The sequence below is a fragment of the Epinephelus fuscoguttatus genome, linkage group LG15, assembly GCF_011397635.1.
Source record: "Epinephelus fuscoguttatus linkage group LG15, E.fuscoguttatus.final_Chr_v1".
NCBI classification, from domain to species: Eukaryota; Metazoa; Chordata; class Actinopteri; order Perciformes; family Serranidae; genus Epinephelus; species Epinephelus fuscoguttatus.
Genome location: NC_064766.1, coordinates 38,869,980 through 38,897,414, shown reverse-complemented (window position 1 = coordinate 38,897,414; position 27,435 = coordinate 38,869,980). Strand labels below are relative to the sequence as shown.

Sequence of the window (27,435 nt, the reverse complement as noted above, 5' to 3'; positions counted from 1 at the left end):
AGTCTTCTCGTCCCGCTCCCTCGGCGGTTATAATGGAGCCGTTAAATCACAACTGACGCGCGACCAGCCGAATGAAACCATCCTCAGCAACGTGACGAAGGCATCATGGGACAACGTTACTGTGGAAACGACGGTAACTTCTTTAGGTACGCTAGCATGTTGAACACGGTTAGCTAACAAAAACGACTAGCGAGTGAACCGACGGTTTGTAACGTGTCCAGGCAGAATAGATAACCGCTTGTCTTGCCGTTGTTTGCAGTCACATAGTTTAACGTTGAAGCTACGTGATGCTAACCGCTCATCATCCTCACTAGTGTAACGCTAGTACAATATAATAACTAGCTTGGTTTTTGTCATTGTACGACCAGCTCAATGAGGACCGTTAGCTTACTGGCTCATTAACCTGCAGCAGCAGAAAACAGTCCAAGAGTGCATTCAGGATGATGCTCCAGCATGGGTCAACACAGCTCCTCTGCCTCACAGCCAGCAGCGGGGTCCCTCTCTTCACCAGAGGAGCCTCCAAACAGCTGCCCTTCTCTGTCATCGGCTCCCTGAATGGTGTCCACATGTTCGGGGGTGGTCAGGGAGTAGTGCTGTCCTGCTGTGAGACTGAAGGTGGAGGCAAAGTGGTGTGGAGAGTGTTCCAGGACAGTGTGATGCTCATTGCTGTGAGTGGAGGTGCACAAGGTGGTGCAGGCAGCAGCAGCAAAGAGGAGGAGGTGTGTTTACAGCGCCTCCTGGAGAATGTGTGGAGCTGCATGGTGCTGGTGTTGGGGCAGGATGAGCTGACCAGTGTCAGGAATGTTGAGAGGCTGAAGAGGGACCTGCGGTCCTGCTTCAGCCTCATTGATCAGCTGTTGGAGGAGAAGCAAGAGGGCATCCTGGGTAACCTGACCCACTGCGCTGACTCACTGCTGCCTCCGAGCCCCACTCTTGTTCAGGAGGCTGTGGATGGCTTCGCTCAGGCTGCAGACAGTGAATTTGGCTGCCTCATGGTCCATGGACGGATAGCTGCAGCCACTGAGAAGTGGTGGCGCCTGGCACCACAGGAAGTTGTGCTGCTCTCTGCTTTGATACGATCCCTCTCTGCCTCTGGATCAGCCTCTTGTGATTACCCTGTTTTCCTTCCTCAGGGCAGCCCCACCGTGGCCCACCGCCTGCTCCGCTTCCAGCTGCTCCCTGGGGCAGATGTGTGCGTGCTGTGCGGCCCAACCCCGTCACTGCACAGAGCTGAGAGTGGGTTAGTGGGTCGTTTTTGGACACCCCTGGTGGAGACCCTGAGGGACTGCCTGGCTGTCGGAGAGCGCTGCTTACCAGGATCTGTATCCCTGCGCCCTGATGTGCTGGCACTTCTTCTCATCAACCGTGAAACACGACGCTCAGTCTCCTGTGTACGGACTTCCACTAATCACCCACTCAGTGACCTCCCTTTACCGTCCAAGGCCCGCTGCTGGGAGCTACTGAAGCTCTTCTACATCTTCAGCACAACACGCTACTTCAACCAGGAGGAGACGTCCTCCGTCTCCCCAGATGAGAGTGCTCAGAGAGGAAACACTGACGACTTTGTCCTTGGATTCTCTCACCAGCCACTGCAGTGCTATCTGGTTACAGAGGAGTGCAAGAGCTATGGACTTCAGACGCCACAGCACCAGCTCTTCCTGCTCATGCCACTGTCAGTGCCAACCTTTGTACTGCGTACGGTGGCCACACAGACTCTCTCTGATATAGTTGGAGCCACTGGGTTTTAATTGAAGACTTTACTTTGTTACAAAATGTATGAAACCTACCATCTTTGACCTTACAGGTGGATAGATATTCACCTGTAAGGTCATTTAGCTCAAAGACCTAAACATCAGCCTCCCTCTTTCCATCTTTTGTACAGACACTGGTGTGAGATGCACAACAGAAAAGGATATCACTGTTGATGGTCTCACTGGATATTTTTACTGGACTACTGCTTAAGAATTCAACACTGGTGAAAATATGAAAACAACTGAAAGTGAACTTCTCTGAGCTTTGTTTTGCATTCAAGAGATAAGACACTGTTGCACTATTGTGTCTAACTGCTCTGGCTTCAAGGCTGTCCCTGTCACAGTAATAAAAACTGGTTAGACTTGAATACTAACAGTATCACTAGGATTGCACTGTGTTTCAAAATGTGTCAGAGAATGACAGAGAAACGTGAAAATGTTACACTGGGATAAATAAGTGCCTTTGACATTTTGAATCATTTCACCTCAAAGATTTTGTAGTTTTAAATATAGTTGGTTACTTTCTGAGTGTTTGTGTCACTGAGTGATTTATTCACATTTTTCCTTCGTCTAACGTGATAATAATCATGTTTGACAACTTCTGGTTGAATGTTTCATGGCAAAACTTAAAGATCCAGTGTGAAGGATTGAGGGGGATATATTGGCATAAATTGAACATAATGTTAATAACTGTTTTGTTGGTGTAAAAAAAACAAATTGTTGTGTTTTGTTACCTTAGAAGGAGCTGTTTATATCTACATATGGAGTGGGTCCTCCTCCAAAGACTCCACCATATTGTTTCTACAGTAGCCCAGAACAAACAAACCAAACACTCTGTGCTTTCCAATACCCATTCTACCATACTATATAGTACACCAGAAAAAGATTTCATATGTCCCAATAGATAGTATGTCACTTGCAGTATGCCAAAGATACCAGGATGTTCCACTACATCCAAAATGATTTTGCAGTATGCAAGCCAGCATGCTTCTCTGGCTATTCTGACCCACAGTCCTCTGTGCAGATGTCGGCTTGACAGCTGATTGACAGCTGTCAGAAGTCACAGTGACATATGACAGCCCATTCAAATAACTAATAAAAGTCGAGTAGTCATTATAGGAATACTAGTCCATACCCATTGGTAGCTTTGTCACCTTCTACCTATGCCAGTCCTCAATGCCTATGTGCAGTTTCACACAGATTGACCACGTCAGTGAGTAGGAAAACGTGGGACAGACAGAATGACTGACTGACAGAATGACACACTGACAGTTTCCGTGATTATGTACAGCATACCATACCATGACTTAGTCATACCAAACATTAGAAACAACACCAACATTGGTCCACAGGGGGAGCCACAGCGATCGGTCGCATTTTAGCCATTTTGAAGCATTTTTCTGTTGTTATAGCGCCACCCAGTTGCCAATTAGAGTTAAATTTCTCCAGTCACCTTGAGGCGTCCTGTTCTACATATCTACCAAGTTTAGTAAAAATCCATATGGAGGTTAGGCCTAGATAAGAAATGAGCTCTCTAGCGCCCCCATTTTGTTTGATGGGCTCAATAATGGAGGGGTCCCCTCAGATTATGTGTGCTCATATGCCTACAAAGTTGCGTGGTGATGGGTGAAACCCTTGAGATGTTATACACCTTTATGTGATGAGCCACGCCCTCCGCAATATTCATTGCCTTATAGAAGCTCAGTTTTAGGAAGTTTTCCAACTTTTGCCAAGAGGGAACTTTAGATATTGCTCCCTAGATTATGTTCACCCAGTTTCATGCAGATCGCTCAAACTTCCTAGGAAGAGATCCATTTGAAGGGTTTTTCAAAAAATTCAAAATGGTGGAAAATCTATATAAGCGGAAGTTATGGGTTCTTGAGGCAAATGTGTTCCTCATGAGGAGAGGCATCTCTGTGCAAAGTTTCATGTCTCTATGACATACGGGGCATGAGATATGCCCATTCAAAGTTTGACATTTCAATCAGTTGCTATAGCGCCCCCCTTTGGCCAACTGATGTAATATTGCTTCATTGGCATCCTCCCATGACCCTCTACCACTGTGCCAAATTTCACATGGATTGACCATTTTTATAATGTTTTTTTTGTTGTTGTTTTCATATCACATTGTATTGATAGCTGTGGGCACAGACAGAGTATATAGGTGCATTCCTAAGAAAAAAATGTGAAGTATGTGCCACGAATTCTGCTCTGTAACTCATTCTTGTGCAAAAACTACTGCATCCTGTGAATATACTATCTGTATTCAGCACCACATAATGCTATAATAATAGTGGCAGTGACTATTGACAAAACACACCCACCATTGAATGAATGAATGAATACTTCCGGTCATGATAATTGCAGGGTTTTGGGTTGTTTACAGCTGCACTGATGATTTCAGGAAACAAACTGCTGTCCCATTTTAACTGGAAGTCACACTGAGGGTCGCTTACAACCCACTGGTTTCTAATAACAGATGCTCTGCTCTCCATGCACATGTTGGGTACATAAGTTCCTGTCAGAGACCAGGACATGATGCTGCAGTTTCACACAGGACCACCCCAGTTTAACCTGGGAAATGTGGAATTTAAACCAGTGACTCTGCCACTGAGGGACTGTAAACACTGCTGAGCAAGAGACGAAACAGTAAACTATATAGACATAATCCAGGAGCAGGATTTTTTCCTTAAGTAGAATGAATTATTCTATTTCTATGGATTTTTCATGGAGGCCATATTGTGTAGTTTTGAGATGTGATGACAGCATTTTCTCATGATCACTATTGTGCAAGTTAAAGCAGACTGTGTCAAAGGAATTTGCGTTTCACTCCCTCAACAAAGAGGACACTGGAGTCGGCTGCAGTCTATATAGGAGGAGCATTCATAATTATTTTGTAGCCCTCAAAGTCTCCACCCAAACCACATGGAGCACTCAGAACAAAAGCCGAGGCGCGGTGCAGTGAGCCCGGGACAAGGTTGGAGGCTGCACCGGTCCGCTGGCTGATCTCCTTCTGAGCCACGTCTGTTTGTCCAAAACTGTTTCGGCTCGGTAACCGGAGACCCGACCCTGATTGACAGCCCCACGGGTGCGTAAGATAACGGAGGAGAGGGGGTGGGATAACGGTTGACATGAAGCCACACAAAGGGGAGGGATACGCGCTCTGGTTGTGGTGTTGCCATGTGTGCAGGCGGGGACCATACCCCAAAACTTTCACAGTGAGAAGAGTAGTGAGTGCATGTGGATGCAGCCAGGCTCTCTGGGATCTTTATCAATTTTTGTCCAAGCTCTCTACTTGTACTCTGACCCCAGAGAGGTCCAAAGGTCTGAGCGCATTAGTCATTTTTAGGAGCGCGGCGCTGGAGCCTCTTGTACAACTTTAATTTCACTCCTCCCAAGTGAAGTAACCGCCGTGGTGCAAGTCGCTGTGCACCGCAGAGGCTCTAAAAGTTACTCAACTTGCTCAGAGAAAGATCGTGTAACATGTCAGCCACATGGATGCTGTCACCCAGAAGCGTAAGGCTTTTAAGCCGAGGTCGAAACGAGTTGTTTGCCGGTAGTAGCGGTGGAGCGCAGCGGCCCGGCGGGGGTCCCAGGGTCCGCTCACTCACCTCTCCCCCTCTGTCGTCCTCCTCTCCCGGCAGAGCCTTATCCAGTCTGAGTGCGACGCGGCGTGGGCTCCCCAAAGAGAAGATGTCCGAGAATGGAGTGTCGTCCCGGGCCAAGGTGCTGACCATCGACACCATGAACCCCACGGTGAAGAAGGTGGAGTATGCCGTGAGGGGCCCCATCGTGCAGCGGGCTGTGGAGCTGGAGAAAGAGCTCTCTGAGGTTTGTAGTCTGATCTTAGTGTTTATACCACATGTGGACCTTACTGTGTGTCTGCTGTCACACTATGGGAAATGCACCTTGTGTCTGTCTTTCATTACATCACCCTGTTATAGTCCCTCTCTCATGGATAGACTGTGGCAGAAAGCTGTGTACCTTTTTGTGCACTAACATAAATCAGATTGAAAGCTATTTTTACTGTATTTGACACAGAGGACTTGAAACTTATCACTACATATCACTCTGTCAGTCAGGAGCTGCCACAATCACCTGTTTATATCCACCTGAATCTCTTGCAACTGTAAACCCAAGTTGGTCTTAAAATCCCACTGATCACTTGGCAGATTTGATTCACCCCACAGGGGCCCTGTATGCTAATTTACTGCTGATAAACAGTTGGGACATAATTGCACATCAGCAGGTCTCCACTCCTGATTATATTCTCACTATTACCATCTAAACATTATTCCAAAAGGAAACTGTGTGTTATCACCTGCTGTGCTGCTCACACACCCTCCTATCAAAGTCCATCAGTTAGTCAGTGCTTCCTGAGGACGCTCATCATGTCAGAAAATCTGTGCACCAGTATGATGTTAATGTCTAACCTGTTTTTAAAGCCTATTTGTAAACCACAGCTGCTAATGGAAAGATCCTCAAGGAGAGGTCAAACTCCATAGTCTAAAGCGGTTTTCCTTTTTGTGTCTCACGTCTGACCTCGAAGTGATGCAGATATCTGTTGCCACACTTCACCTCTCACAGTCCCAAATGTTTTTATTGCAGAAACTCTCAATTGTTTTTCAGCCCTTACGAGATCGATAGATAACGTACCAATGACACCCTCGTGTGTGTCCCTTTGCCAATTTTTTACACTTCTGTAGTCTTAGTTATGTGAAAGAGCAACAAAAGTGGAATGCATTAGAAAGATATTAGGCATGTATTAAAATACCAGCACGCCTCGTCACAGAATACCCATAACACAATGCAAGTTGCAACAATTTAATTAGCTGCAAGTGGCATTGAGCCTTAACAAAATATCAAAGTCAAAGCTCAAAATAAAGTGAAACACTGCATAGTACGCAGAAATCTCCTCTCTCAAATGATATACAATGATAAAATCTGGATGTGAAAACTTTTCAAGGGCTCCCTGCAGTGTGCCACAGTCCTCACCCTGAGAACAACTGCACTGTTGACGCTTTTATTTAAAGGGTAAGTTTGATTTTTTTTAACCTGGACCCTATTTTACCACATTTTCGTATCTTAGTGACTAAGGGCTTGTTTAGACGACAGCGGTTTCTCTAAAAACGGGAAAGTCTGTCCTTTGCGTTTTAAAAAACATCTGCGTTTATATGACGACGTTATTGAAACAATCCCCCTTCACACAGAGCCGCAAAATCTACTGGAAACGCTGTAGTACGCATGCCAGGCAGATGGTGGCAATGTAAATTTGCAAAGCAACACGCCTGCGCTGAAGTGCCTTCCTCTACAGCACAGTGATTACAAACCAAAACAAAGAAGACACAATGGCGAAAGCACGCACAGATAATTTTGTCTGGACGGACAGCGAGGTGGAGTTGCTACGGTAGATCTACACTTTGCTGGGGAAGCGTTGATAAATTCAACAGGGTGAGCAGCACAAACAGAGCTCGGCATTGTTGTTGTGACGGTCGACTTTGTCGCGCATGCCTAGTGACTGGAACCGTAATGCGCATGTGCGAAAAGTCTCCGTTTGCAAGTTTACATGACAACGGAGACGCTGCCGTTTCCAAAAAAATGCACTCTGGAACCCGTTTTCAAAATGTTGCGTTTTCAGGCAACCAAAACGCCGCTGTCATGTAAACGATCGGCCAAAACGCAACTAAAGTTTACCGTTTTCAGTTGAAATCGTTGTTGTATAAACGGGGCCAAATACGAACAACAATTTTTGAAAGTATTGAGGAGACCGCTGCGGACAGCAATGGTGAAACAGGCTGCTGCAGTGTAACCACTTGGGACACGTTCACACTGTCAATTAACATCCACTTAAAGTGCTTGTTTTGCCACTGACAGGCTCATATTGTCACACAACTTATAGAAAAGAACCCTACAGAGATAAAATTTTGTTTAACTAAATTGTGATTTATGTTGATGAAGTTTCTGTTTGTTAAAATGAAATCTGGTGGGTTGGCAGTACGAGTTTTGGGCCTGTTTTTGGTTAAACAAATAGGATCGTAAGGTCTGACTGTGGGGATACTTTCCATAAATCCATAAAAGACAGGTGAGCTAATAATGTGAACATGTCAGGGGCAAAAACAAACACTTTTAGCAGATGTAAATTGACAGTGCCAATTGACCGGAGTGGATACTCTGCAGCCTGTAATCGCAGCAGCCGTGTGCAGTGGTCTCACACACTGTCAAAGGTTGGTGTTTCCATTAGTCATGTAGACACAGAAACATGGGAAATAGGGTCCAGGTTAAAAAATACCAGACAGCCAGGAAGGACGCGTGAACTGTTATCTTTGTGGTGAATGGTTTGCTGAGAAGTTTAGAAATCAGGGATATCTATTTTAGGTTTTCAGCTCTTGAGTCCAGCTCTTGTATAAAATAATTGCTGCTTTTTTTAAAGGGCTGTTTTCCATCTTATTGGCATTATAAATACAGCCCATTGGTGCATCTCTCTCTCTTTTTTTAAAGCTGTATCTGATCCCGTCCTCTCACACAGTTTATGGTGATGTGGCAACCAGCTGTTAGTGTACTGAGTGCAGTCTGGTGTGAAAACTGTCCTCTCTTGAGTGCTTTGCTCAGGAAGGGACGAGTATTGCGAACAGGTTCTTGCTCAGGTGAAAGGGCCAGCTGGGACTGTAATGACAGTGGTGACCTTTTTAACCAGATGGTTCACTGGCACTAAAGATTTTATGTTCTGTTTGCTCTGACCAATGCTTACCCTCAGCTGATCCGGGATATTTATTTTTTTTCCCCAACTGGGCAAGAGTTTGATCGGGTGTTATTGAATTGATATGTAGATGTTAAAAAAGCAGAGGAAATTGTGGTTGGATTCAGCCGGTGAAACCCAGTTCATATACTGAGGGATCGGAGTATTTTCAGCAGAGGATAAGATAATTACTGTAACTCTTACAACTACAAATGATCGTTTTATTCATCACATTTCCATCTAGGACAGAGAAAGCGCTGCAATTTCTTTGTTTACTGACTGCAGACTGTCCCACAGCCACTCTTCTCAACAGTACAGCACCCAGCCAGAAGACAAAAATGTACCCCAAGTAGTCACTTCCAGTCCTCCCATCTTAAAACTGTTGTTCCTTTGTCAGAAACACATTCCCCCTCATTTTACGAGCTCCACTCCCGCGGTCTGGATCGTGTTGCATTTCTTTGGAAAACAGGTCACCATGGTATTCTCACTTTCATCCACGAATTAAAACACACACACACACACACGACTGCACACTGTGATACTGTTCTCCGGTTTCTGACACACCTTGTTTTTTGGAGCTATCTTTGCTTTTCATTCGTGGTACAAACGCATCCTTGTTCCTGTTGTTTTCCCCAAGTACTGGAGCTGCGGTAGTTGTTACAGTTTCCAAACAGAGACCAGAAACAAAACGGACTTTGAGCCAATTTACTGTACCAGTTAACAAGTGCTCAAATAAAGGCTTCACATGCAGTTATGACATTGTGGTCTTTGTTTGTCCTAATGAGCAGCTAGCTGATAGTGAATGGGGACATTTAGACCGAGTCGCCGTGGGGACAGACTGGAAACGCACAATGATAGTTGTTGTCACAGTCTTTCCACATATTGTGCAAGAATGAAAACCCATGTGAAAACCTCTAAAACTGTTTTCCATTGTAGAATCTTTATTTTTGCATTTCACGTGTTGATCTGAATATTTAAAAGAAGAAATGACACAGTCACATTCTGCAAAGTGTAATTTCTTATCTTAGTTTTGTTTCCTTGTGCGTTTAATAGCCTGAGCCACAGCGTTATCAACAAGGGCTTTTACCGTTGTACGTCATCAATGAAAGGCTTTCTCTGTAAAGCCTTGGGAGTAAAAAGAAAAAACATCTGAGCTTTACATCAAGAGCGCAGTCTGAGCTCCTACATTGTGTGTTGGGCTGTTTTATCAGCGATGGAGGACAAAAAGCACCGGCCTTTTCGAGTTGGTTCTCAGGAGCAGAGGTCAGTGTGATTCTAAAAGATCCCCCTCATCAATGGGCGGTACTTTTGACCCTGGGGTGTTATTCAGCCGGTGTATTGTCATTGGTCCAGACTGGGAGACGCCTCTAATGTGTGACCAATGAGAGAGCCGGAGTATTAAACTTCCTGAAATCTGAACTGGATTGGGCAAATCAAACAAACAGACTGTTTTGATTTTAGCAGCTTGTCAGTATGGGGCTCCTTTTCTGCAGTGTCACGCTGTCCTGAACATCTGGTGTTACCAGCATGTGTATGTGCTTGTGTTAGTGCACGTGGCTGCCTGCGTTGCTGTTTGCCCTCCGTCAGTGGTCTCAGCTGCTCAAGAGATCATTTTTCAGACATATTATATAGTTGGCCGGGAGGACAGTAAATTAATACCTTTAATAAATGATCCTCATTATATCTGACGTTGCTGACTGCTGCTTTGCTGTCATACATCCTGTCCTCTCTCAGGCTACACTAAGAAGGTTAAAATCCTTTTGTGTAATGCATGTCACTGTGTTTATGTGTCAGAATGTTAATGGTATCAGGGTGATAAGGTAGTTTGCACAGGTTGGAACTTTGTGCGTATGTTTGCGCAAACTATCTGCATCAAGTCTGCTGCGAATTGTTTTTACCAAATGATATCTGTTTGTGCTACAGTGCTGCACTATAACCTCACTTACTGATCTATTGTTCCATGTAGAATAGATGTATTGTCTTGTCATTAACTGTCAGTAACTAATCGTGCTTCACTTTATGGAGTCAGTGAGCATCAGAAAGTGTGTGTGTGAGAGGGATAGAAACAAAATTAGTGTAGCGAATGAGCTGCTGACACCTAACGTTGGCTCTCCTGAATAATCATGATAATGAGTAAGGTATTTCTGGGGCACACTTTAATGCATGCACACAAACATGAACAATTCTTGGGCCCCAAAGATTTTTCCCCATACACTTTGACTGGGAGAGAAAGGTCTGTAAATCAGTAGATACATTTTTCACAACGGCAAAATGACTCGTCTGATCCATTTGGTCTAATGACATTTCAAAAGTTTAGAAGAGCTGCATGATTAAATTATTTTATTCCCATTCAACTTAGCTAAACTGGAAGCCAGCAGCTCAGCCAGCGGAAGTCGGCTGCTTGGCCTATTTTGTGTCTCTACTGTGCTTACTCAGTGGGCCCCACAATGCGGACGATCCGGGCAATTTCATACTGCAGAAATCAAGCATTTTTGTTTTCATGCGCTGATGAGGAATGAACACAGCCCTGCCTCCAATGCTGTATCCATGTCTCTTTAAAACACCTTTTGTGTATTTTAGAGGCCTGATAAACTCGTTGTATGCATTGTCTTCCCTTTGTAACATTTGTAAAGACTTTTTTCTGGAGGAATTTGAAATCTGCTTTGTGTACGTCATGGATATATAAAGAGAAGTGGATACAGTGTTGGAGGCAGGGCCCCACTCATTCCTATGACAGTTGCTCAGTCGCGCATGAAGCCAAAAACTTCTCAGGTATGAAATTACCTGGATCTTGTGCATTGTTGGGCCCATAGAGCAAGCACGCTAGACGCCGGCTGAACTGCTCACTTCCTGTTTAACGTTCTAAGACTTTTAAAATGTGATGATCTGTTCTTTGCTTTTCTTGCTTTCTGTTGTTTTTGGATAAGTATCTTTGTACTTTTACTTTTTAAAATAACATTTTCAAATGCACAAATGGAAACCTGACACATTTTTGGAACTGCAGCTGCACTATAATTTGAGCATCTGTTCATAAAAAAAAAAAAGTTATCATGCCGAATAGATCAAATCAACACTTTCACAATGTAAGTGTATAGGAAAAAGTATTTTTGGGTCCAATGGCATCACTTGATGACCTGGAAGTTGTAATTCTGCGGTTTGGCCACAAAGTCAAATTGGCTTTAAAGCCTAGTGCTGTCTCTGAGGGCTTGCATGGGCGAGGGCTCTGAGTCCTCTTGCTCCTTGCCTTTGTTGCTGCATTGTTATGTACACCTGGGCTTCTGCGTTCTTGTGCACGGAATTCTAGTCAAAGGAGGACTCACTCATAAAACAGTATAATTTTTTAAATCACATTTTAAAATGTTTTTATAAAGTACTGACTAAATCAAAAGAGAATGTACCTAAAAAAGAAGTTAACATTTGAGATATGCTGTAATGTATAGGGGTCGACAGATAATCAGCCTGGCCGATTATCGGGGCCGATATCTTGAATTGTTAGGGTTATCGGTGTCGGTGATTTTTCTCCACCGATATGCCAATATACAGTTTTGTTTTGCCCCTGGCGTGCTTCTCACATACCACTCTAGGCTCTTAAAAACAAACTCAAGACCTACCTTTTTAGCCTGGCTTTTAATTGAGCTCTCCTTTATTTTATTTTTTTTTATTTTTATTTTGTTTTATTTTTATTTTTATTTTGTTTTATTTTTATTTTTATTTTATTATAATTATTATTTATTGTTTTTCATTTTATTTTTTAAATTTTGTATTTATGATTATTGTGTATTTATTCATTTATTTTATTAATCGGTTTTTATTTAGCTGGCATATTCTTCAACTTCGCTACTGTTAATTCTGTGTCAACTATGATTTCTACAGCAAACATATATCGGTTTCAAATATCGGCTATCGGTATCGGCTCTGAAAAAAAAACATATAAGTCGATTCCTACTGTAGTAATGTACCTGTGCATAGTTCTGGAGTAGCAAAAAGTCTAAGGTACCCCTTAATATATTCTGCCAAAATGTAATCCTGTAAGACAAACATGTGGGACATGGTACAGAAGAGAGCTTATTTGGGTTTGAGCTTTGTTTCTTTTTACACCTCAGTGCAGGAAAGTCAGTCCAGCCAGCAGCCAATCTAATCTTTCCCTGGAAGTGGCTATAAGTAAACCACCAAACCTGCTGTGCACTCAGCAGCTGCTGCGCTCTCAGCCCCTTGTGGTGTGAATGTTTATGGAAAACTTAGGCATGTGCTTGATACTGAGTGTGGCCTCAGTGTCAAGGTTGTTTAGGGGCAGTGTGTGTTCTCAGCCAACCACAGGGAATCATAATGACATTATGTCTTGTGTACAAAGTGAATAAATTCTCTCATCCTTCACACTTTTTTCCTGTTCTTCAGATGAGTAATAATTTCTGTATGTTGTGTTTATGTCCTGCAGGGAATGAAGAAGCCCTTTGCTGAAGTCATCAAGGCCAACATTGGTGACGCTCATGCCATGGGCCAGCAGCCAATCACTTTCTTCCGACAGGTCTGTTCCTAATCCGTTCCCCCAACCTCTCATCTAAATTTAGCACCTCCCCTCTGACTTGTGTGTGTCTATGAAGCTGATTTATTCCTCTTTAACTAAGTTGGTGTCAATCATTTTCCTCCTGTCGTGTGCAGTAATCTGCACAGGGTTTTGCATAATGTCCTTTTTATCCACCTTTTATCCTCACACCTCTCTTTGTCTCAAGGTCTTGGCGCTGTGCTCCTACCCTGAACTGCTGAATGACAACACATTCCCAGAGGATGCTAAAAGTAGAGCACGCCGCATTCTGCAGTCCTGTGGAGGGAACAGTATGGGTGTGTTGGTTTTCAAGCACAATAAGCTTTGTGTAACCCGAGCTGCTAATTACCACCTCTCTCTTCATATGTGTGTGAAATGATGCTTTCTGGTGGAGCTTTGTTGTCTCAAGGCATTTAAGTCAACATAGCAGTTTGTATTGTCTCCACATAAATCTCCCTCAGGTTCCTACAGTGCCAGTCAGGGCATAGACTGTGTGCGCGAGGATGTGGCCCGCTACGTTGAGCGAAGAGATGGCGGTGTGCCCTGCAACCCAGATGACATTTACCTCACCACAGGGGCCAGCGACGGCATTGTGGTACAAAACACGTCACATCTGTTCAACTGACTTTGTGTCTCTGTTGTACTTTTAATCACACATGTTTGTAAGTTAAAAATTACCTGATGTATTGATCATTTTGAGGGGACTCTGACCACAACATTTAAGTGACGAAACACTATTTTGGAGTGAACCCTTCATCAGTGGGTTTAGTCTTTTCACGTCACTTCATGTGAGCTGTAACGAGCAGAAAAACAAATAGCAATTATTCATGATCAAGTAGATAAAAAAGTGCTGAAATTAGATCATTGACGTCCAAATATTTTGGCTCATGACCCTTTAAAAGTCAGGTATTCAGCATGTCTTCAGGTCCTTAAGTAGTTTTACAGTTTCTTAGATTCAGCTTCATAAATATGGAACCTAAAAAGTCATTGAATAGTCTCAAATTTGAATTTGTGAGGTCTTAACCCTTTGAAACCTGAGCAAATTGGCTTGATTTCTTTAAAAAAAATATGGGAAGAAGGCAATGAACAATGAAATAAGAAATTATATATAGAGATATTAGATTAAAAAAAATTATCAAGAAAAAGTGAAAATAAAAACAAGAAAATTTGTAAAAAAAAAAAAAAAAATAAATAAATAAATAAATAAATAAATAAAAAATTAAATTGAATTTAAAAAAGAAGAAGTTGAAGGAAAAAAACAAGAAAATTTGTTAAAAAAAAAAATAATAGAAAGTTAAAAACATGACCTGGAAATTGTGCTTGAAAATTCTTAGAATTCTGTAACATAATTTTAAAATGTAATAATAATATAAACTTTTATCAACTAGTCATCAAATAGTTTATCAGTATAGGTTTTTTTTCCCTGTTTTTTTTTTTTTTTTTTTTTAATAATTTTCTTTTTTTTAGTTGCAGTTTTCTGGGACATTTCTCACCAAGTTGCTCAATGCCTTTTTCCCTTTGTTTTTGAAAAACATCTCCCCAATTTGCTCAGGATTCAGAGGTTTAAATAGTAACGAAAGGTGTCTGAAAGCAGCACAAGAAAAGTGATATCGCTCCAGGTTTCAAGGGGTTAATTGGCACAAATATTTTATCTAATTTATTTTTTCCATCTTTTAATATATTTTGTCAAAATGAGTCAAGCTTTTCTGTGTTAACGTGCACATTTCTGATCTTAACTCTTTAAACGCATCACTGACCCTTATACTGTTTTTTTTCCTTTATACTTGCACTCAACTTTTGGCAAAATGTAGATGAACCTAACTTGCTCTAGCAGCCATATTCTTACCTAAAACCTACTTCTGCTCAGGATCACATTTATATTTCTTCCCTCCATACTTACCTGCAATGCTTGAATACAATGATTTGTCCAAAAATCAATCTTAAATTTGGTTAAAGTTATCTTTAATATGTCTTCAAATGCATTAAATGTAAGTGTGTGATACCAGTAGACACCCTCACATACTCACAACTTCACTTTGTTACAGAACGATGCCTGCTTTTCGTAGCGTTTCATTTCAAATCAGTTCTAAAAGAGTCCAACTGTCCAATAAAAAAGCAAAGATTTGAGATTTTCCCTTTAACCAACTGAACTGGAAACTGATTGCATGATGTGTTCTATAAAAAGAGAGCTCACGTGATGCTGTGAGGTCAGTTTCATGCAGAAAACACAGACGCAGAGCATCAAACTGAAATTCAGAGCAGTAAAACTACATTTATTTCCTCTGTATGCCTCTAAAGTGGCGTGCAGACAAAGCTACAGTGCACATATAATCCTTAAATGTGAACACTGTTATACTGACATATTTTTCTTGACTGCCCTATCCTGCACTCTTAGACCATGCTGAAGCTGCTAGCGTGTGGCGAGGGTGCGACCCGTACAGGCGTCATGATCTCCATACCTCAGTATCCGCTATACTCGGCTGCGCTGGCCGAACTGGGCGCCGTGCAGATCAACTATTACCTTAAGGAGGAAAAGTGCTGGAGTCTGGACATCAGCGAGCTGCAGCGTGCTTTGGATGAGGCCCGGCGCCACTGCAACCCCCGAGCCCTGTGCATCATCAACCCTGGAAACCCCACTGGTAAAGTTTCTTTTATTTATTGTACTAATGAAATCCTGTCAAATGAGGCACTGAAACCATCAAAGGTCCAGAGACACTTACACACAAAGCACCCAGGATGTGTTGGGAAGCCAAAAGAGTAGTTCCTAAGGAAAAGGGACGGGCATCAGGCACAGCAGAAAGTTATTACATCATCAACAGCTGACGGTGGCGTAACACATTTACAGCCCTGTTTATTTTTTCTCTTTTTGGTTATGTTATGTGGCAAATCAGTCCTCGGCAATTATTTAACAACTGGAAGTAAAAGATTGAGAACCCTGCTCTAAACCGTTCAGCCAACCGGACCCAGGAGTAAAGTTACTTCAGATTAGATCCTCTCTGTATGAGATTGTTTCCTCACACACACTATTCCCTGCTGACCGAGGAGCCACTAGATGGCAGCAGACGGACATAACTGCCTGCTGAACCTCCACTTCAAACCTTTCTCCTTAATGAGCCTCCCTCTTGTTCTCAGGTCAGGTTCAGAGCAGACAGTGCATTGAGGAAGTAATCCGATTTGCAGCAAAGGAGCGTCTCTTCCTCATGGCTGATGAGGTACGTTCTCTCTGCATCGCTCTCCAAATCTACCTGCTTTACTTTTTGGATTCTGTGACATCTTTCATTCTCCCCTCATCCCCCAGGTGTACCAGGATAACGTGTACGCTGATGGTTGCCAGTTCCACTCTTTTAAGAAGGTTTTGTTTGAGATGGGGCCAGAGTACTCGAATACAGTAGAACTGGCATCATTCCACTCCACCTCCAAATGCTACATGGGAGAGTAAGTCGTTTTACTATAATGCTGGGAATAAATTCGTCAGACCTTGTTCAAATAATCAGCTCTTTGTGTTTCCTGTAACTCTCTTTTTATTTCATTCCTTGCCAAATGTTGATGTCACATCCTGATATTTTCTCTCCCTCTCAGGTGTGGTTTCCGCGGAGGCTACATGGAGATCATCAACATGGACGAGGAGGTGAAGGCCCAGCTGACCAAGCTGGTGTCTGTCCGTCTGTGTCCTCCTGTTCCTGGACAGGCTCTGATGGACCTAGTGGTCAACCCACCGTTGCCCGGGGAACCCTCGTATGACAGATTTATGAAGGTACAGACTCTTCATCTCACAACCTTTTTTTTTATTTGCATTAGGGGCGGGACAAGTAGTATAAGTGACTTATTTATGAAAACCTTCCAAACTCATGACGTCTTGTAGGTGTGAAATGATCTTGTGTGTCAAAAAATTCTTTGTTTACGCCACATCTGTTTACTTGCACATATCTTGTACAGTATCTGACATGACCATTCGTGTGTCTCGTGAAGCTCACAGAAGTCTCAAGAAGTTCAAGCAGAAAACTTTGTTAGGAAAAAGCCGAAGATACACTTGGTCATTGTTTCACTTCCAGCTAGTAAAACAAAACAGGGGGTGACGTTCCAGAACTGGTGATTTCTCTGAAGTGTAAATGTAATATTCACGACTGTTGTGTATGGCTGGGCAGTATATCCCTATCACACTGATGTTGTGATGTAAGACTCGATACCCTCTTTGATTTGGGGTATATTAAAGCAACACAATGGAGGATTGTGCTTTTTACCTCACGGGCTCCCCCTACAGACGAAAAACGGTATTGTCTGTTACAACTGTCGCAAAAAAATTCTGCGCATGCATTTGTTGACAAGCCAAGGATACCGGTGAACTTCCTGAAGCTGGTCGTGTAATGTGCGATCGTTATCGTGTCTTCAGAACAGGTAAAGTAGCCTTATAGCATTTTGTACATACACGATTAGGCCGATTGCTTTATTTATTGCTACTGTACGTAAGTGCGATAAAACCTCTGCCAGCCAAGCCAATACTTTATCAATACATGTGATCAGCATGTAGAAAGCCATATTTCAATCAGTCTCTCATTCAGCTCTATTATGATTTACGATCGCGGTTGACACAAGCACATCGCGCTCGCGGTGCTAACAACAAAGTGTTAAAGACAAACTAAATGAAAGCTGTCTGTATGTAGGCTAACACTTTATCTGAACGTGTACCTGAGGCAGCCGACCTGCAGACAGTGAGTCTCCTCAGTAGAGGGTAACAGCAGTAACAGCGCCAGGTCACCATCAGTCGGGCGTCACTCCTCCTCTTTCAGCTCTCGCCAGCATGTGAAAGCCGGGCCAGTATCAATCCTCGTTAGAGCTCTTGTTTTATCGCTCTCCCATTTTCTTTTCTTTGTCTCCTCGGACAACACCTTCACCTTCTTCCTTTTCTTTGTCGCTTCAGCCATGACAATCACATCTAACTTTGTTCACCTCGGTTCAGCTACGCTACTCTAAAGAGAGGAGGGGGATATGACGTATGCCGTGAAGCAGCCAAAGTTTGTAGTCTTTTTTGTGTCTGGGTTCCTACCTGAACCCTGAAACTGCACAGTGCCAGTGCAAGTGAAACAGACGCTCTCAAGCAATGACGGAGGTGTCATCCAACATATTGTGAGTTGATGCACCATCACAAGGATGTTGGATAAATATTTTGAGGGCTCAAAAACTCCATTGTGTTGCTTTAATATTGGACGTTTTTTCCTTTTCTTGGTTTTAAAGCTACAGTTGGTAACATTTACAAAAATAGCTTTTTGTCATGTTTGCTAAACTGTCACTAAATTCACACAGTTGCACATGAGACAGATAGTATGGGTGAAAAAAACATGTTCCTCCTCCTTGTAGTGCTTCTGACGGCATTTGCTAGAAACTAGCACGGCTGTTGGAAAACAACCACTCAGAGCTGAAGAATCTCTAACGCAGCTGTCAATCATGTTGGCCGCTGCTTGTGAACTGCAGTCAAACTGTCAGGCGAGGCAGCGCTGATCAAATATGAATCAAGATTCTGTTACTGCGTTGTCTATTTCTGACTTCAAATGTTTGCACAAACAGATTTTAGTTTCTGTTTAGCTTTAAAATGAGAAAGTTTGTGACCTGGCCGGGGCTGAGCTCTTGTCTGTTTGTGAAAGCGTTTGAGGCAAGAAATAAACAATACTGTACATAGAGAAAATTATGCACATTTACAGTAAACTGCTTTTTGTAGCAATGTGTTACATGTACTGTAAAACCTGGTTAACTGGGATCCCAAGTTCATTTCTGTCACCTGGCAGGTCATTTGCAAATATAGCAGACATCACAATAATACCATGTCATTGTCCAAATTTGTGGAATATACATTTTATACATGTCTGACAGATTTTAATATTTGAATGGCCCATTTTGCATCATGCAATTGCTCAAACAGTGACAGACTGTGTGGAAGTTATGAAGAGCCAAGTATACTTACTCTTTTGTACACATGTGCCAAAACACATGCAGTTTGCTTGAGTGAATAAGAAATTTAAAATCTGTTCTGAACAACAAATTAATTGTTCAGAGATCTGAACTTATTGTTTTGAAAAAAAAAAAATTCTCATTTAAGTATTGAGCCAAGGCAAATGAGAAAATCCCAAAATACTGCTTTAGGATTTACAAAGATAAATACCTGTGGCTAAGATTTTCTCTAGACCTTGCTGACCATAATCAAGATTGCTACAAGAGATAAATTATATTAGTACTAGTCCATAGCCATTGGTAGCTTTGTCACCTTCTACCTATGCCAATCCTCAATGTCTATGTGCAGTTTCACATAGATTGACCACGTCAGTGAGTAGAAAAACGTGGGACAGACAGAATGACTGACTGACAGAATGACACACTGACAGTTTCTGTGATTATGTACAGCATACCATACCATGACTTAGTCATACCAAACATTAGAAAACAACACCAACATTGGTCCACAGGGGGAGCCACAGCGATCGGTCGCATTTTAGCCATTTTGAAGCATTTTTCTGTTGTTATAGCGCCACCCAGTTGCCAATTAGAGTTAAATTTCTCCAGTCACCTTGAGGTGTCCTGTTCTACATATCTACCAAGTTTAGTAAAAATCCATATGGCGGTTAGGCCTAGATAAGAAATGAGCTCTCTAGCGCCCCCATTTTGTTTGATGGGCTCAATAATGGAGGGGTCCCCTCAGATTATGTGTGGTCATATGCCTACAAAGTTGCGTGGTGATGGGTGAAACCCTTGAGATGTTATACACCTTTATGTGATGAGCCACGCCCTCCGCAATATTCATTGCCTTATAGAAGCTCAGTTTGAGTAAGTTTTCCAACTTTTGCCAAGAGGGAACTTTAGATATTGGTCCCTAGATTATGTTCACCCAGTTTCATGCAGATCGCTCAAACTTCCTAGGAAGAGATCCATTTGAAGTGTTTTTCAAAAAATTCAAAATGGTGGAAAATCTATATAAGCGGAAGTTATGGGTTCTTGAGGCAAATGTGTTCCTCATGAGGAGAGGCATCTCTGTGCAAAGTTTCATGTCTCTACAACATACGGGGCATGAGATATGCCCATTCAAAGTTTGACATTTCAATCAGTTGCTATAGCGCCCCCCTTTGGCCAACTGATGTAATATTGCTTCATTGGCATCCTCCCATGACCCTCTACCACTGTGCCAAATTTCACATGGATTGACCAAGTCAGTGAGGAGAAAAACGTGGAACACACACACACACACACACACACACACACACACACACACACACACACACACACAGAGTTAATTTTCTCTTCTCTCTGTCTTCTCTATTCTTTGTTTTCTCCATTCTCTCTCCCACATCCAGGAGCGCACAGCCACCTTAAGTGCCTTATCCGAGAAGGCCAAGCTTACAGAGAAGGTCCTCAATACCGTGCAAGGCATCAGCTGCAATCCTGTGCAGGGCGCCATGTACTCCTTCCCTCGCATAACCATCCCTGAGAAGGCCGTCAAAGAGGCCACGGTCAGTCCTTAACCTATTTGAATGAGCGTTTCAAATTTGACTGTGTTGTCTCTTCAAGGGAATTACATTGATGAGGAGCAAATAGATGTTGGAGTTATACAAGGAGTTTTTACTCATCTCCCACTGATTGTTTGGTCCACTTATTTTTGTTTCACTTCTTATTTGTCTCCCTGGCCTCAAACGCCCACGATGCACTAATACTCATGTTCCACTTAACACAAGACCAGCGTCTCATACTCTATGCTTGATTAAATAAGTCTTTAACCAGGTTCAGTACACTGTGCACCCACCACCCTGTTTGCTAAAGGGAACAAATGATTTTCAATAGCTTGTGGTTTCAATTCTGTCCCGAGGTTGACTGCTCAGTAGGAATTTCAGGGGAGGGCTGATGAGCCGGGCAGCTGAGAATCTGATTAGCCTCACAGAGGATAAGGTCAGACTACAGCTGACCTGCTAACACCTGATCAATCCCAGTGACTCTGCTCCCTATCTCGATCGCACGGTTGTAGCATTGCTTTGTTTTTGGCTCTGCTTTTCACTAAAACAACACATAAAGACAGAGCTCCTTTAACAACACTCAACATTAGCATTGGCAGTTTAAATAGAGCTGCTGTGCGGTCCATTGAGCTTTTTCCCGATCACAATACTCCGCTACATCTAAGGCTGAGAGACACTTTAAAGGGGATTTAAAAAGGTTTAACAAAAGCATTTGCTGCAGAGGAAATTAGACATACTTCACATTTTCTTTACCTCAAATTAACACTCATCTCTTTTTGTTTTATTTACATCAACCTTCAGTTATCTTTGAACCGCCAAAGGAAATGTCTTGAACTCTGAAGGGCAGCTGTGCTAACTAACTCTGAAAGACACCAACAAAAGGGAGAAAAAGTTGCCGTGAAACTGTACAATACGAATTTCACTGTGTTACTATTAACACAGTGAAATTAATTAACTTGAGGAGCTTTTGAGAACTTGTTTCCAGAAATCTAAGCACTGTGTAATTAATTGTGATCATACACGTTATGTTAGAAGCACAGGAATGGACTGTTGGTTACAAAGCTCTCTCTCTCATTTGGTCCAATTCTGCTTTAAGTGGATTTGATTTTCTACAATTTGAAAATCCCTCATGGTAAATGAATGTAGCAGAAGGAAGAGCAATAAAGAAACCAGCTCAGTGGGAATGCTGCAAAAAAACTACACAGTGCTTTTAGTATGAAGGCGATACTGTGAGTCAGCGCTCTGTTATAAATATAGCTTATACTCACAGCACAACTGCACTTCACAAAAAACACTACTTGAAATATTCCCATGCCGCCAAAATATTAAGCCTCAAACAGCACTTAAATGTTTCTTTTCCTCTGCGTTAGGACAAAGGTCAGCAGCCAGATATGTTTTACTGCATGAAGATGCTGGAGGAGACGGGGATCTGTCTCGTACCTGGAAGTGGCTTCGGCCAGAAGGATGGGACCTACCACTTCAGGTACTAACACGCTGTAAATATATCTCTCTTCCAGGGCTGCAGCTGACACTTTCATTGATTGATCTGCTGACTATTTTTTTTTTAAGATTTAAAGACTGTTTGCTTTTTAAACGTCCTCTTTAAAATTACCATATTACCATGATAGATGTTAATTGATTTTCTGACTGTTGACGGATTTATTAATCGACAAATTTTTTCAGCTCTGGTTTCTTTTGTCACTAAAAAGGCCTTGGACGAGTGTCTACTTATTCCTTTGTGCTAGAATAAATGTGATTGTGAAAGAAAGCAATAAATTGCAAAGACAATAAAGCCCCCACAAAATATTTGGTAACACTTTCCTTGAAGGTATCTACATAAGAGTGACATGACACTGTCATGAACTTGTCATAAACATTATGTACATGTCATAAACGTTTATGACTGCTGTCATTAAGTGTCACTTGTTTTTTGTCATGACAAGTTGACATTGTTTGGGTTGTCTTGATTATGACAACTTGACATTAATTAAAGTGACATTACCAGAAGTTGTGTTTGTCATGACAAGTTGACATTAAATTTGTTTGGGATGTCCTTATTATGACAACAAATTTAATGTCAACTTGTCATGACAAAGACATCTTCTGGTAATGTCATCCTGGTTAATGTCAAGTTGTCATAATAAGGACATCCCAAACAAATTCAATGTCACCTTGTCATGACAAAGACAACTTCTGGTAATGTCATCCTGGTTAATGTCAAGTTGTCATAATAAGGACATCCCAAACAAATTCAATGTCAACTTGTCATGACAAAGACAACTTCTGGTATTGTCATCCTGGTTAATGTCAAGTTGTCATAATAAGGACATCCCAAACAAATTCAATGTCAACTTGTCATGACAAAGACAACTTCTGGTAATGTCATCCTGGTTAATGTCAAGTTCTCATAATAAGGACATCCCAAACAAATTCAATGTCAACTTGTCATGACAAAGACAACTTCTGGTAATGTCACTTTGATTAATGTCAAGTTGTCATAATAAGGACATCCCAAACAATGTCAACTTGTCATTACAAAAACCGAATGACACTTAATGACAGCAGTCATAAACTTTTGACATGTACATAATGTTCATGACAGGTTCATGACAGTGTCATGTCACTCTTATGTAGATACCTTCAAGTAAAGTGTTACCAAATAGGGCAATACATTTTAAGTCCTGTGTGAGATTTATCCCAGCTTCATATGGGTAGAGGAAAAGTCGACTAGCTGCTAGGCTAATTTATACAATGGGATGTGTCAGAGGGGTCCAAACCTTTTTGAATGAGCGCTCAATTAGATAATGTGAAAATACCTGGGGGCAGCTGCTTCTGGCATCATATGGGTTATTAAAAATATCCCATACATAAAGACAAAGCAGCTGTTTAATCTTTCAGTGAAAAAGTAGTTTCCACTGCATCTGAAAGCGGTGGCCCTCGCTCTCCACTTTATGCTTCTTAGCTGTGGCCATGTGGGCTTCCTAGCAGGAAATATCCGCAGTCAGGTACCTGTTCAGTTTACTGCGCTTATGAAAACACATTAGTTCTGCCTGCATAGTTCCTACTTGATGCATGTCGACAAACTGTATGATAGTCCTGCATCATGAGGTCAACAGAAAAAATTCAAAGTGACCTTGTTTGATGAACCAATATTGTGTGGCGGGACACTTAGTTTATTTTGAACAACGAGCCATGGGCTGTTTAGAATCACTCCGAGGGCCATTATTAGCCCCCGGGCCAGACTTTGGACACGCCTGGGATATGTCATAAACTTATGCTGATAATGTTAGCCTGTTGTATTTGTGGGGAAAACATGTCTAGCAACAAACAATTGTTTTTTCTGTGAACCTTGAGAGTTATAATGCAGCAGAATTCTGTACTTTTGTTTAATGTTTTGGCCACTAAACCATGTTTTATGTGCTTATTGAGAAACTCAACACAGTTGCATGGAGACCCCATCGCCAACTAGAGTTTTGGCAGGGTAATTGCAGAGCAACGCAGATAAACTAATGCACAAGTACAACATAAAAATGCTCACATTGGCACTAATAGGTACAGTGAGGGCTCTGTGTAAAGCTGACATACAACTATAAATCTGCCTTATCTGACTGCAATTCACTATGTTGGTCTCACGTCTGAATGAGCACCTGAGTTACTTTGAGGCTGAAACAAAAAGTCTGACATTAATAATCTGACAGCTTCTCTTATATTTTTAATTTTCATTTATGCATGACAGGCCTCGCTAAGCAGGGCACGTAATTGATAACAGACCTTTAAAACAGGAGAAATAATAAAGCAGAGGAAACTTGCTGTAATTCATTTAGTTGGAATTTATTAAACACATTGTCAAATGCTTTATGTCTTATAATTAAACACATTTGTCCATAAACAAATAGGGAAGTAAATCCACATGCATGCAGAATACACACAAAACTAACCAGGTGCACGGGAGCTGTAAATATGAAAAACTGGAGCTAGCTCTACATCAATCAGGGAATGGGAGTCCACCATTACCCACACTCAGAGCGAGGACGTCTCCAATATGGCAGGCCTGGAGTAGCCCACAAAAAAAAAAAAAAACACTGCACCTACTCAGGGCAACAAAAGTTTGTCTTGGGTGCATCAGTACAATATACAAACTAGAAAGGACAGCAGAGGAAATACCTGCACACTTTGAGCACCATTTTTTTGGTGCAAAGACGCCTCAGATTTTGCATTTATCTCAGCTTGTGGACCTTTTTGTGGCTTTACTGCCATGTTATGACGTTATGTTATCATTTAGAAAGTGCGTCCCGATGCCTTTGTTATGTGTCACACCAGAGGCAGATGCTGTTGACGTACACGTCAGTCCCATCACGCCTGTTTGGCTTCCTGAACGTTGGCATGCAATATAAAATGACACACTGGAGAGGCATGAAGGTGGCGTTTGATTCTGTAAAAAAAAAAAAAGCAAATCTCTGGCTCATGTCCTGATCAAGGGGTTATCTCTGGGTCTGAAAAATGAAGTCAGTGCTCACGGGTTTTAAACCTGCATTCTTTCTCATGACCAGCAGGGGGCGACGCCACTGGTCCAGTTGTATAGAAGTCTTTGACAAAGTGACCCTACTTCTCACTTTATATATTACCTCTGTAAACATTTTTCAAGTCTGGCGTGGCTACCTTGTGATTAACTTTAGCTCCTCCACAGCTCCACTCTCTCGTCCAAACATGGTCACTTCTGGCCTAAAAAAGATGATGATGGCCAAAATACTAAAGTCAAGGCTTCAAAATGGGAGTCCACAAACCAATGGGTGACATCACGGTTGCTACGTCTGTTATTTTTATACAGTCTGTGGTCTGGAAATCAAAAAGCTATCACTTCAACAGTTGTGTAAAGCCATCAGTGTTACTTATACCATATCTGAAGACGGCTTTGAGGAAGAGGATGATTGTTGTTTCTTAAAGGAGAAGTCTGGTATTTTGCACTTTGAGCCCCATTTCTGGGTTGTTTATGATGAAATAGAGTGGCTAAGACCAAACTCACCGAGTGGTCAGTGGTGTTCGTTGATGTTCTGACATAAAAATCGTAGCAAACTGTGGTTTCCGTTATGATTTATTTGACATTTTGTCTTCCCCATTGGTTTTCTATAGAAGCCTTATTGTCTGTTGGTAGTAATCCACCACCGGAAACAGAAAGGGGGTTGTTTACGACAAGGTTGTAATCATTGTAGTGTTTTAGCTCAGCGAGTACTGGCTCAACAGTGCTGTGTGTGCTCCTGGAGGAAGAACGAGAACGAACGAAAAAGTTTTGTAATAAGTTTAAACAACTGCACGATGGATTACTCGCTTGTAAACAACCTTCGCAGTACGATGCCTTTGAACACAACGCCAACCTTCTTCTTCTTCTGCTTCTTCTCTGTGTCCCATTACATTGCAATGGTTTCCTGCTGGTTGGTGACACCCACATAAAGGAGCATTATGGCCATCTAGTGGGCTGGAGTGTATAACGCTTCAGGGTCAAACGTACGATCAAGGGTTTGCTGAAAAATAGTTCCACAGTCGAGGTGAATAGTGAAAACACAGATGGAAACCACAGTTTTTCATCACAAAGAACCCAGAAATGGGGCTCAAAGTGCAAAATACAGCACTTATCCTTTAATGTGCCTTTTGGACTCTAGTTATTGAGTTACTTTCTAAAATCACTTCCTCAAAATCCATACTAATGTTTAACTTTTAGCCAAGGCATCTGCTGATGTTGCATCACTCAGACAGTTCAAGACTGTTGTTTTTCTTGTCTCTCTCCCTCCCAGAATGACCATCCTGCCACCGACAGACAAGCTGAAGATCCTGCTGAACAAAGTCAAGGAGTTCCACCAGAAGTTCACACAGCAATATTCATAAGTTGCCAAACTTGTGCCTCTATTTCACAAACGGGGAGGAACCCACCGACCACAACCAAACAAACTCAGCCAATCAGAATTTATCTGTCGCTAATAAGTGCCTTTCCTACGGTCGCTCAGGTGGTCTCTGTGATGACACACTTCAGCCTCCACAGCTATCTCATTTGGACTTTCAGACAGTGTCCAAGGCACTGTTTTCTGTTAGAAAGCAAAACTAGAAATGAAGGAATTGTTAAGTTTGTTATGAAAAAATATGGTTTCAGCTCAGAGGGATATATACACACACACACACACACACACACACACACTGTAGGTCTGTGTATTTGTGAGTGATAGGCTGTTTATGTGAATACCAAGCTGAAATAAAGCAAGGTACAACTGAAGGAAAAGGTGATGCTGCTTAAAACTTTTAGTGCGCGTACAACTGGATAAATATTCCATTCCTGCAGGCGGTACCTGACAGGGAGAATACGCAGAGAAGTCTCCATTTGCATGATGATTCAGAGATGATTTTGTCGAATCAGAATAAATGTAACAGTCGATATTTTGTCTTGTTATTTTTCGACAGAGCTGTCAGATATGTTTAGAGTTTATATACAGACAAAGAGGTCTTTTTCCTTCTGTCAACACTTGTGGAAAACTTAAGGCAGTGGTTGTGGTTCCTCTCAATGCCTCACGGTCTCATTGATGTCACAACATGTTACAAATGCATTAAGCACTAAGAGTTTAGTCTGATATTTGATAAGACAACTGATATTTTCCCCTTTTTAACCTCAGTTTTCATTCTGAAATGCAACATGAACATTTGGTGATTTGTCAGTTCCATCTCTGTGTGAGGCCAAAGAAGTATATTTCACTTACAAAATGGAGGGTAAAAATAAAGTGAGAATATGTAATGTTTGACGGGAGAGAAAAAAATCCTCTGACAAATGAAAAGTTTAATTCATGAGTAATAAAATGCACCTTTGCTCAACTCATTACACTCAGACTGCTGCTGCAGCCTTATTTGGTCAAGAATCACGAGAGCCTATGTGTA

General features: G+C 42.0%; 2 protein-coding genes across 4 annotated transcripts; both read left to right on the top strand.

Annotated features, from left to right (window-relative positions):
• The first annotated feature begins 90 nt into the window (after nt 1-90).
• On the top strand, nt 91-27,381 carry gpt (glutamic--pyruvic transaminase). Of its 3 annotated transcripts, none has more exons than XM_049598511.1 (12): nt 91-146; nt 5,396-5,582; nt 12,923-13,012; nt 13,218-13,326; nt 13,492-13,625; nt 15,426-15,669; nt 16,163-16,242; nt 16,329-16,465; nt 16,610-16,784; nt 20,368-20,523; nt 21,891-22,003; nt 26,310-27,381. In XM_049598511.1, exons 1-12 carry the CDS (start codon nt 106-108, stop codon nt 26,398-26,400), a joined length of 1,557 nt encoding a protein of 518 aa, XP_049454468.1. In that variant the 5' UTR covers nt 91-105; the 3' UTR covers nt 26,401-27,381. The 3 variants fall into 3 exon arrangements, with proteins under 3 accessions (XP_049454468.1, XP_049454469.1, XP_049454466.1); XM_049598512.1 differs by lacking the exon at nt 91-146 and adding an exon at nt 4,693-4,839; XM_049598509.1 differs by lacking the exon at nt 91-146 and having other exon boundaries at nt 4,917-5,582.
• On the top strand, nt 158-2,279 carry fuz (fuzzy planar cell polarity protein). Its single transcript, XM_049598536.1, has one exon. It carries the CDS (start codon nt 441-443, stop codon nt 1,746-1,748), a length of 1,308 nt encoding a protein of 435 aa, XP_049454493.1. The 5' UTR covers nt 158-440; the 3' UTR covers nt 1,749-2,279.
• Nucleotides 27,382-27,435: the final 54 nt, after the last annotated feature.

Coding starts and splice junctions, on each gene's coding strand:
- fuz (XM_049598536.1), top strand. CDS start 441: ATGATGCTCCAGCATGGGTCAACACAGCTCCTCTGCCTCACAGCCAGC.
- gpt (XM_049598509.1), top strand. CDS start 5,235: ATGTCAGCCACATGGATGCTGTCACCCAGAAGCGTAAGGCTTTTAAGC. Junction 16,785..20,367: donor CGTATGACAGATTTATGAAG/GTACAGACTCTT, acceptor TCCCACATCCAG/GAGCGCACAGCCACCTTAAG. Junction 20,524..21,890: donor AGGCCGTCAAAGAGGCCACG/GTCAGTCCTTAA, acceptor CCTCTGCGTTAG/GACAAAGGTCAGCAGCCAGA.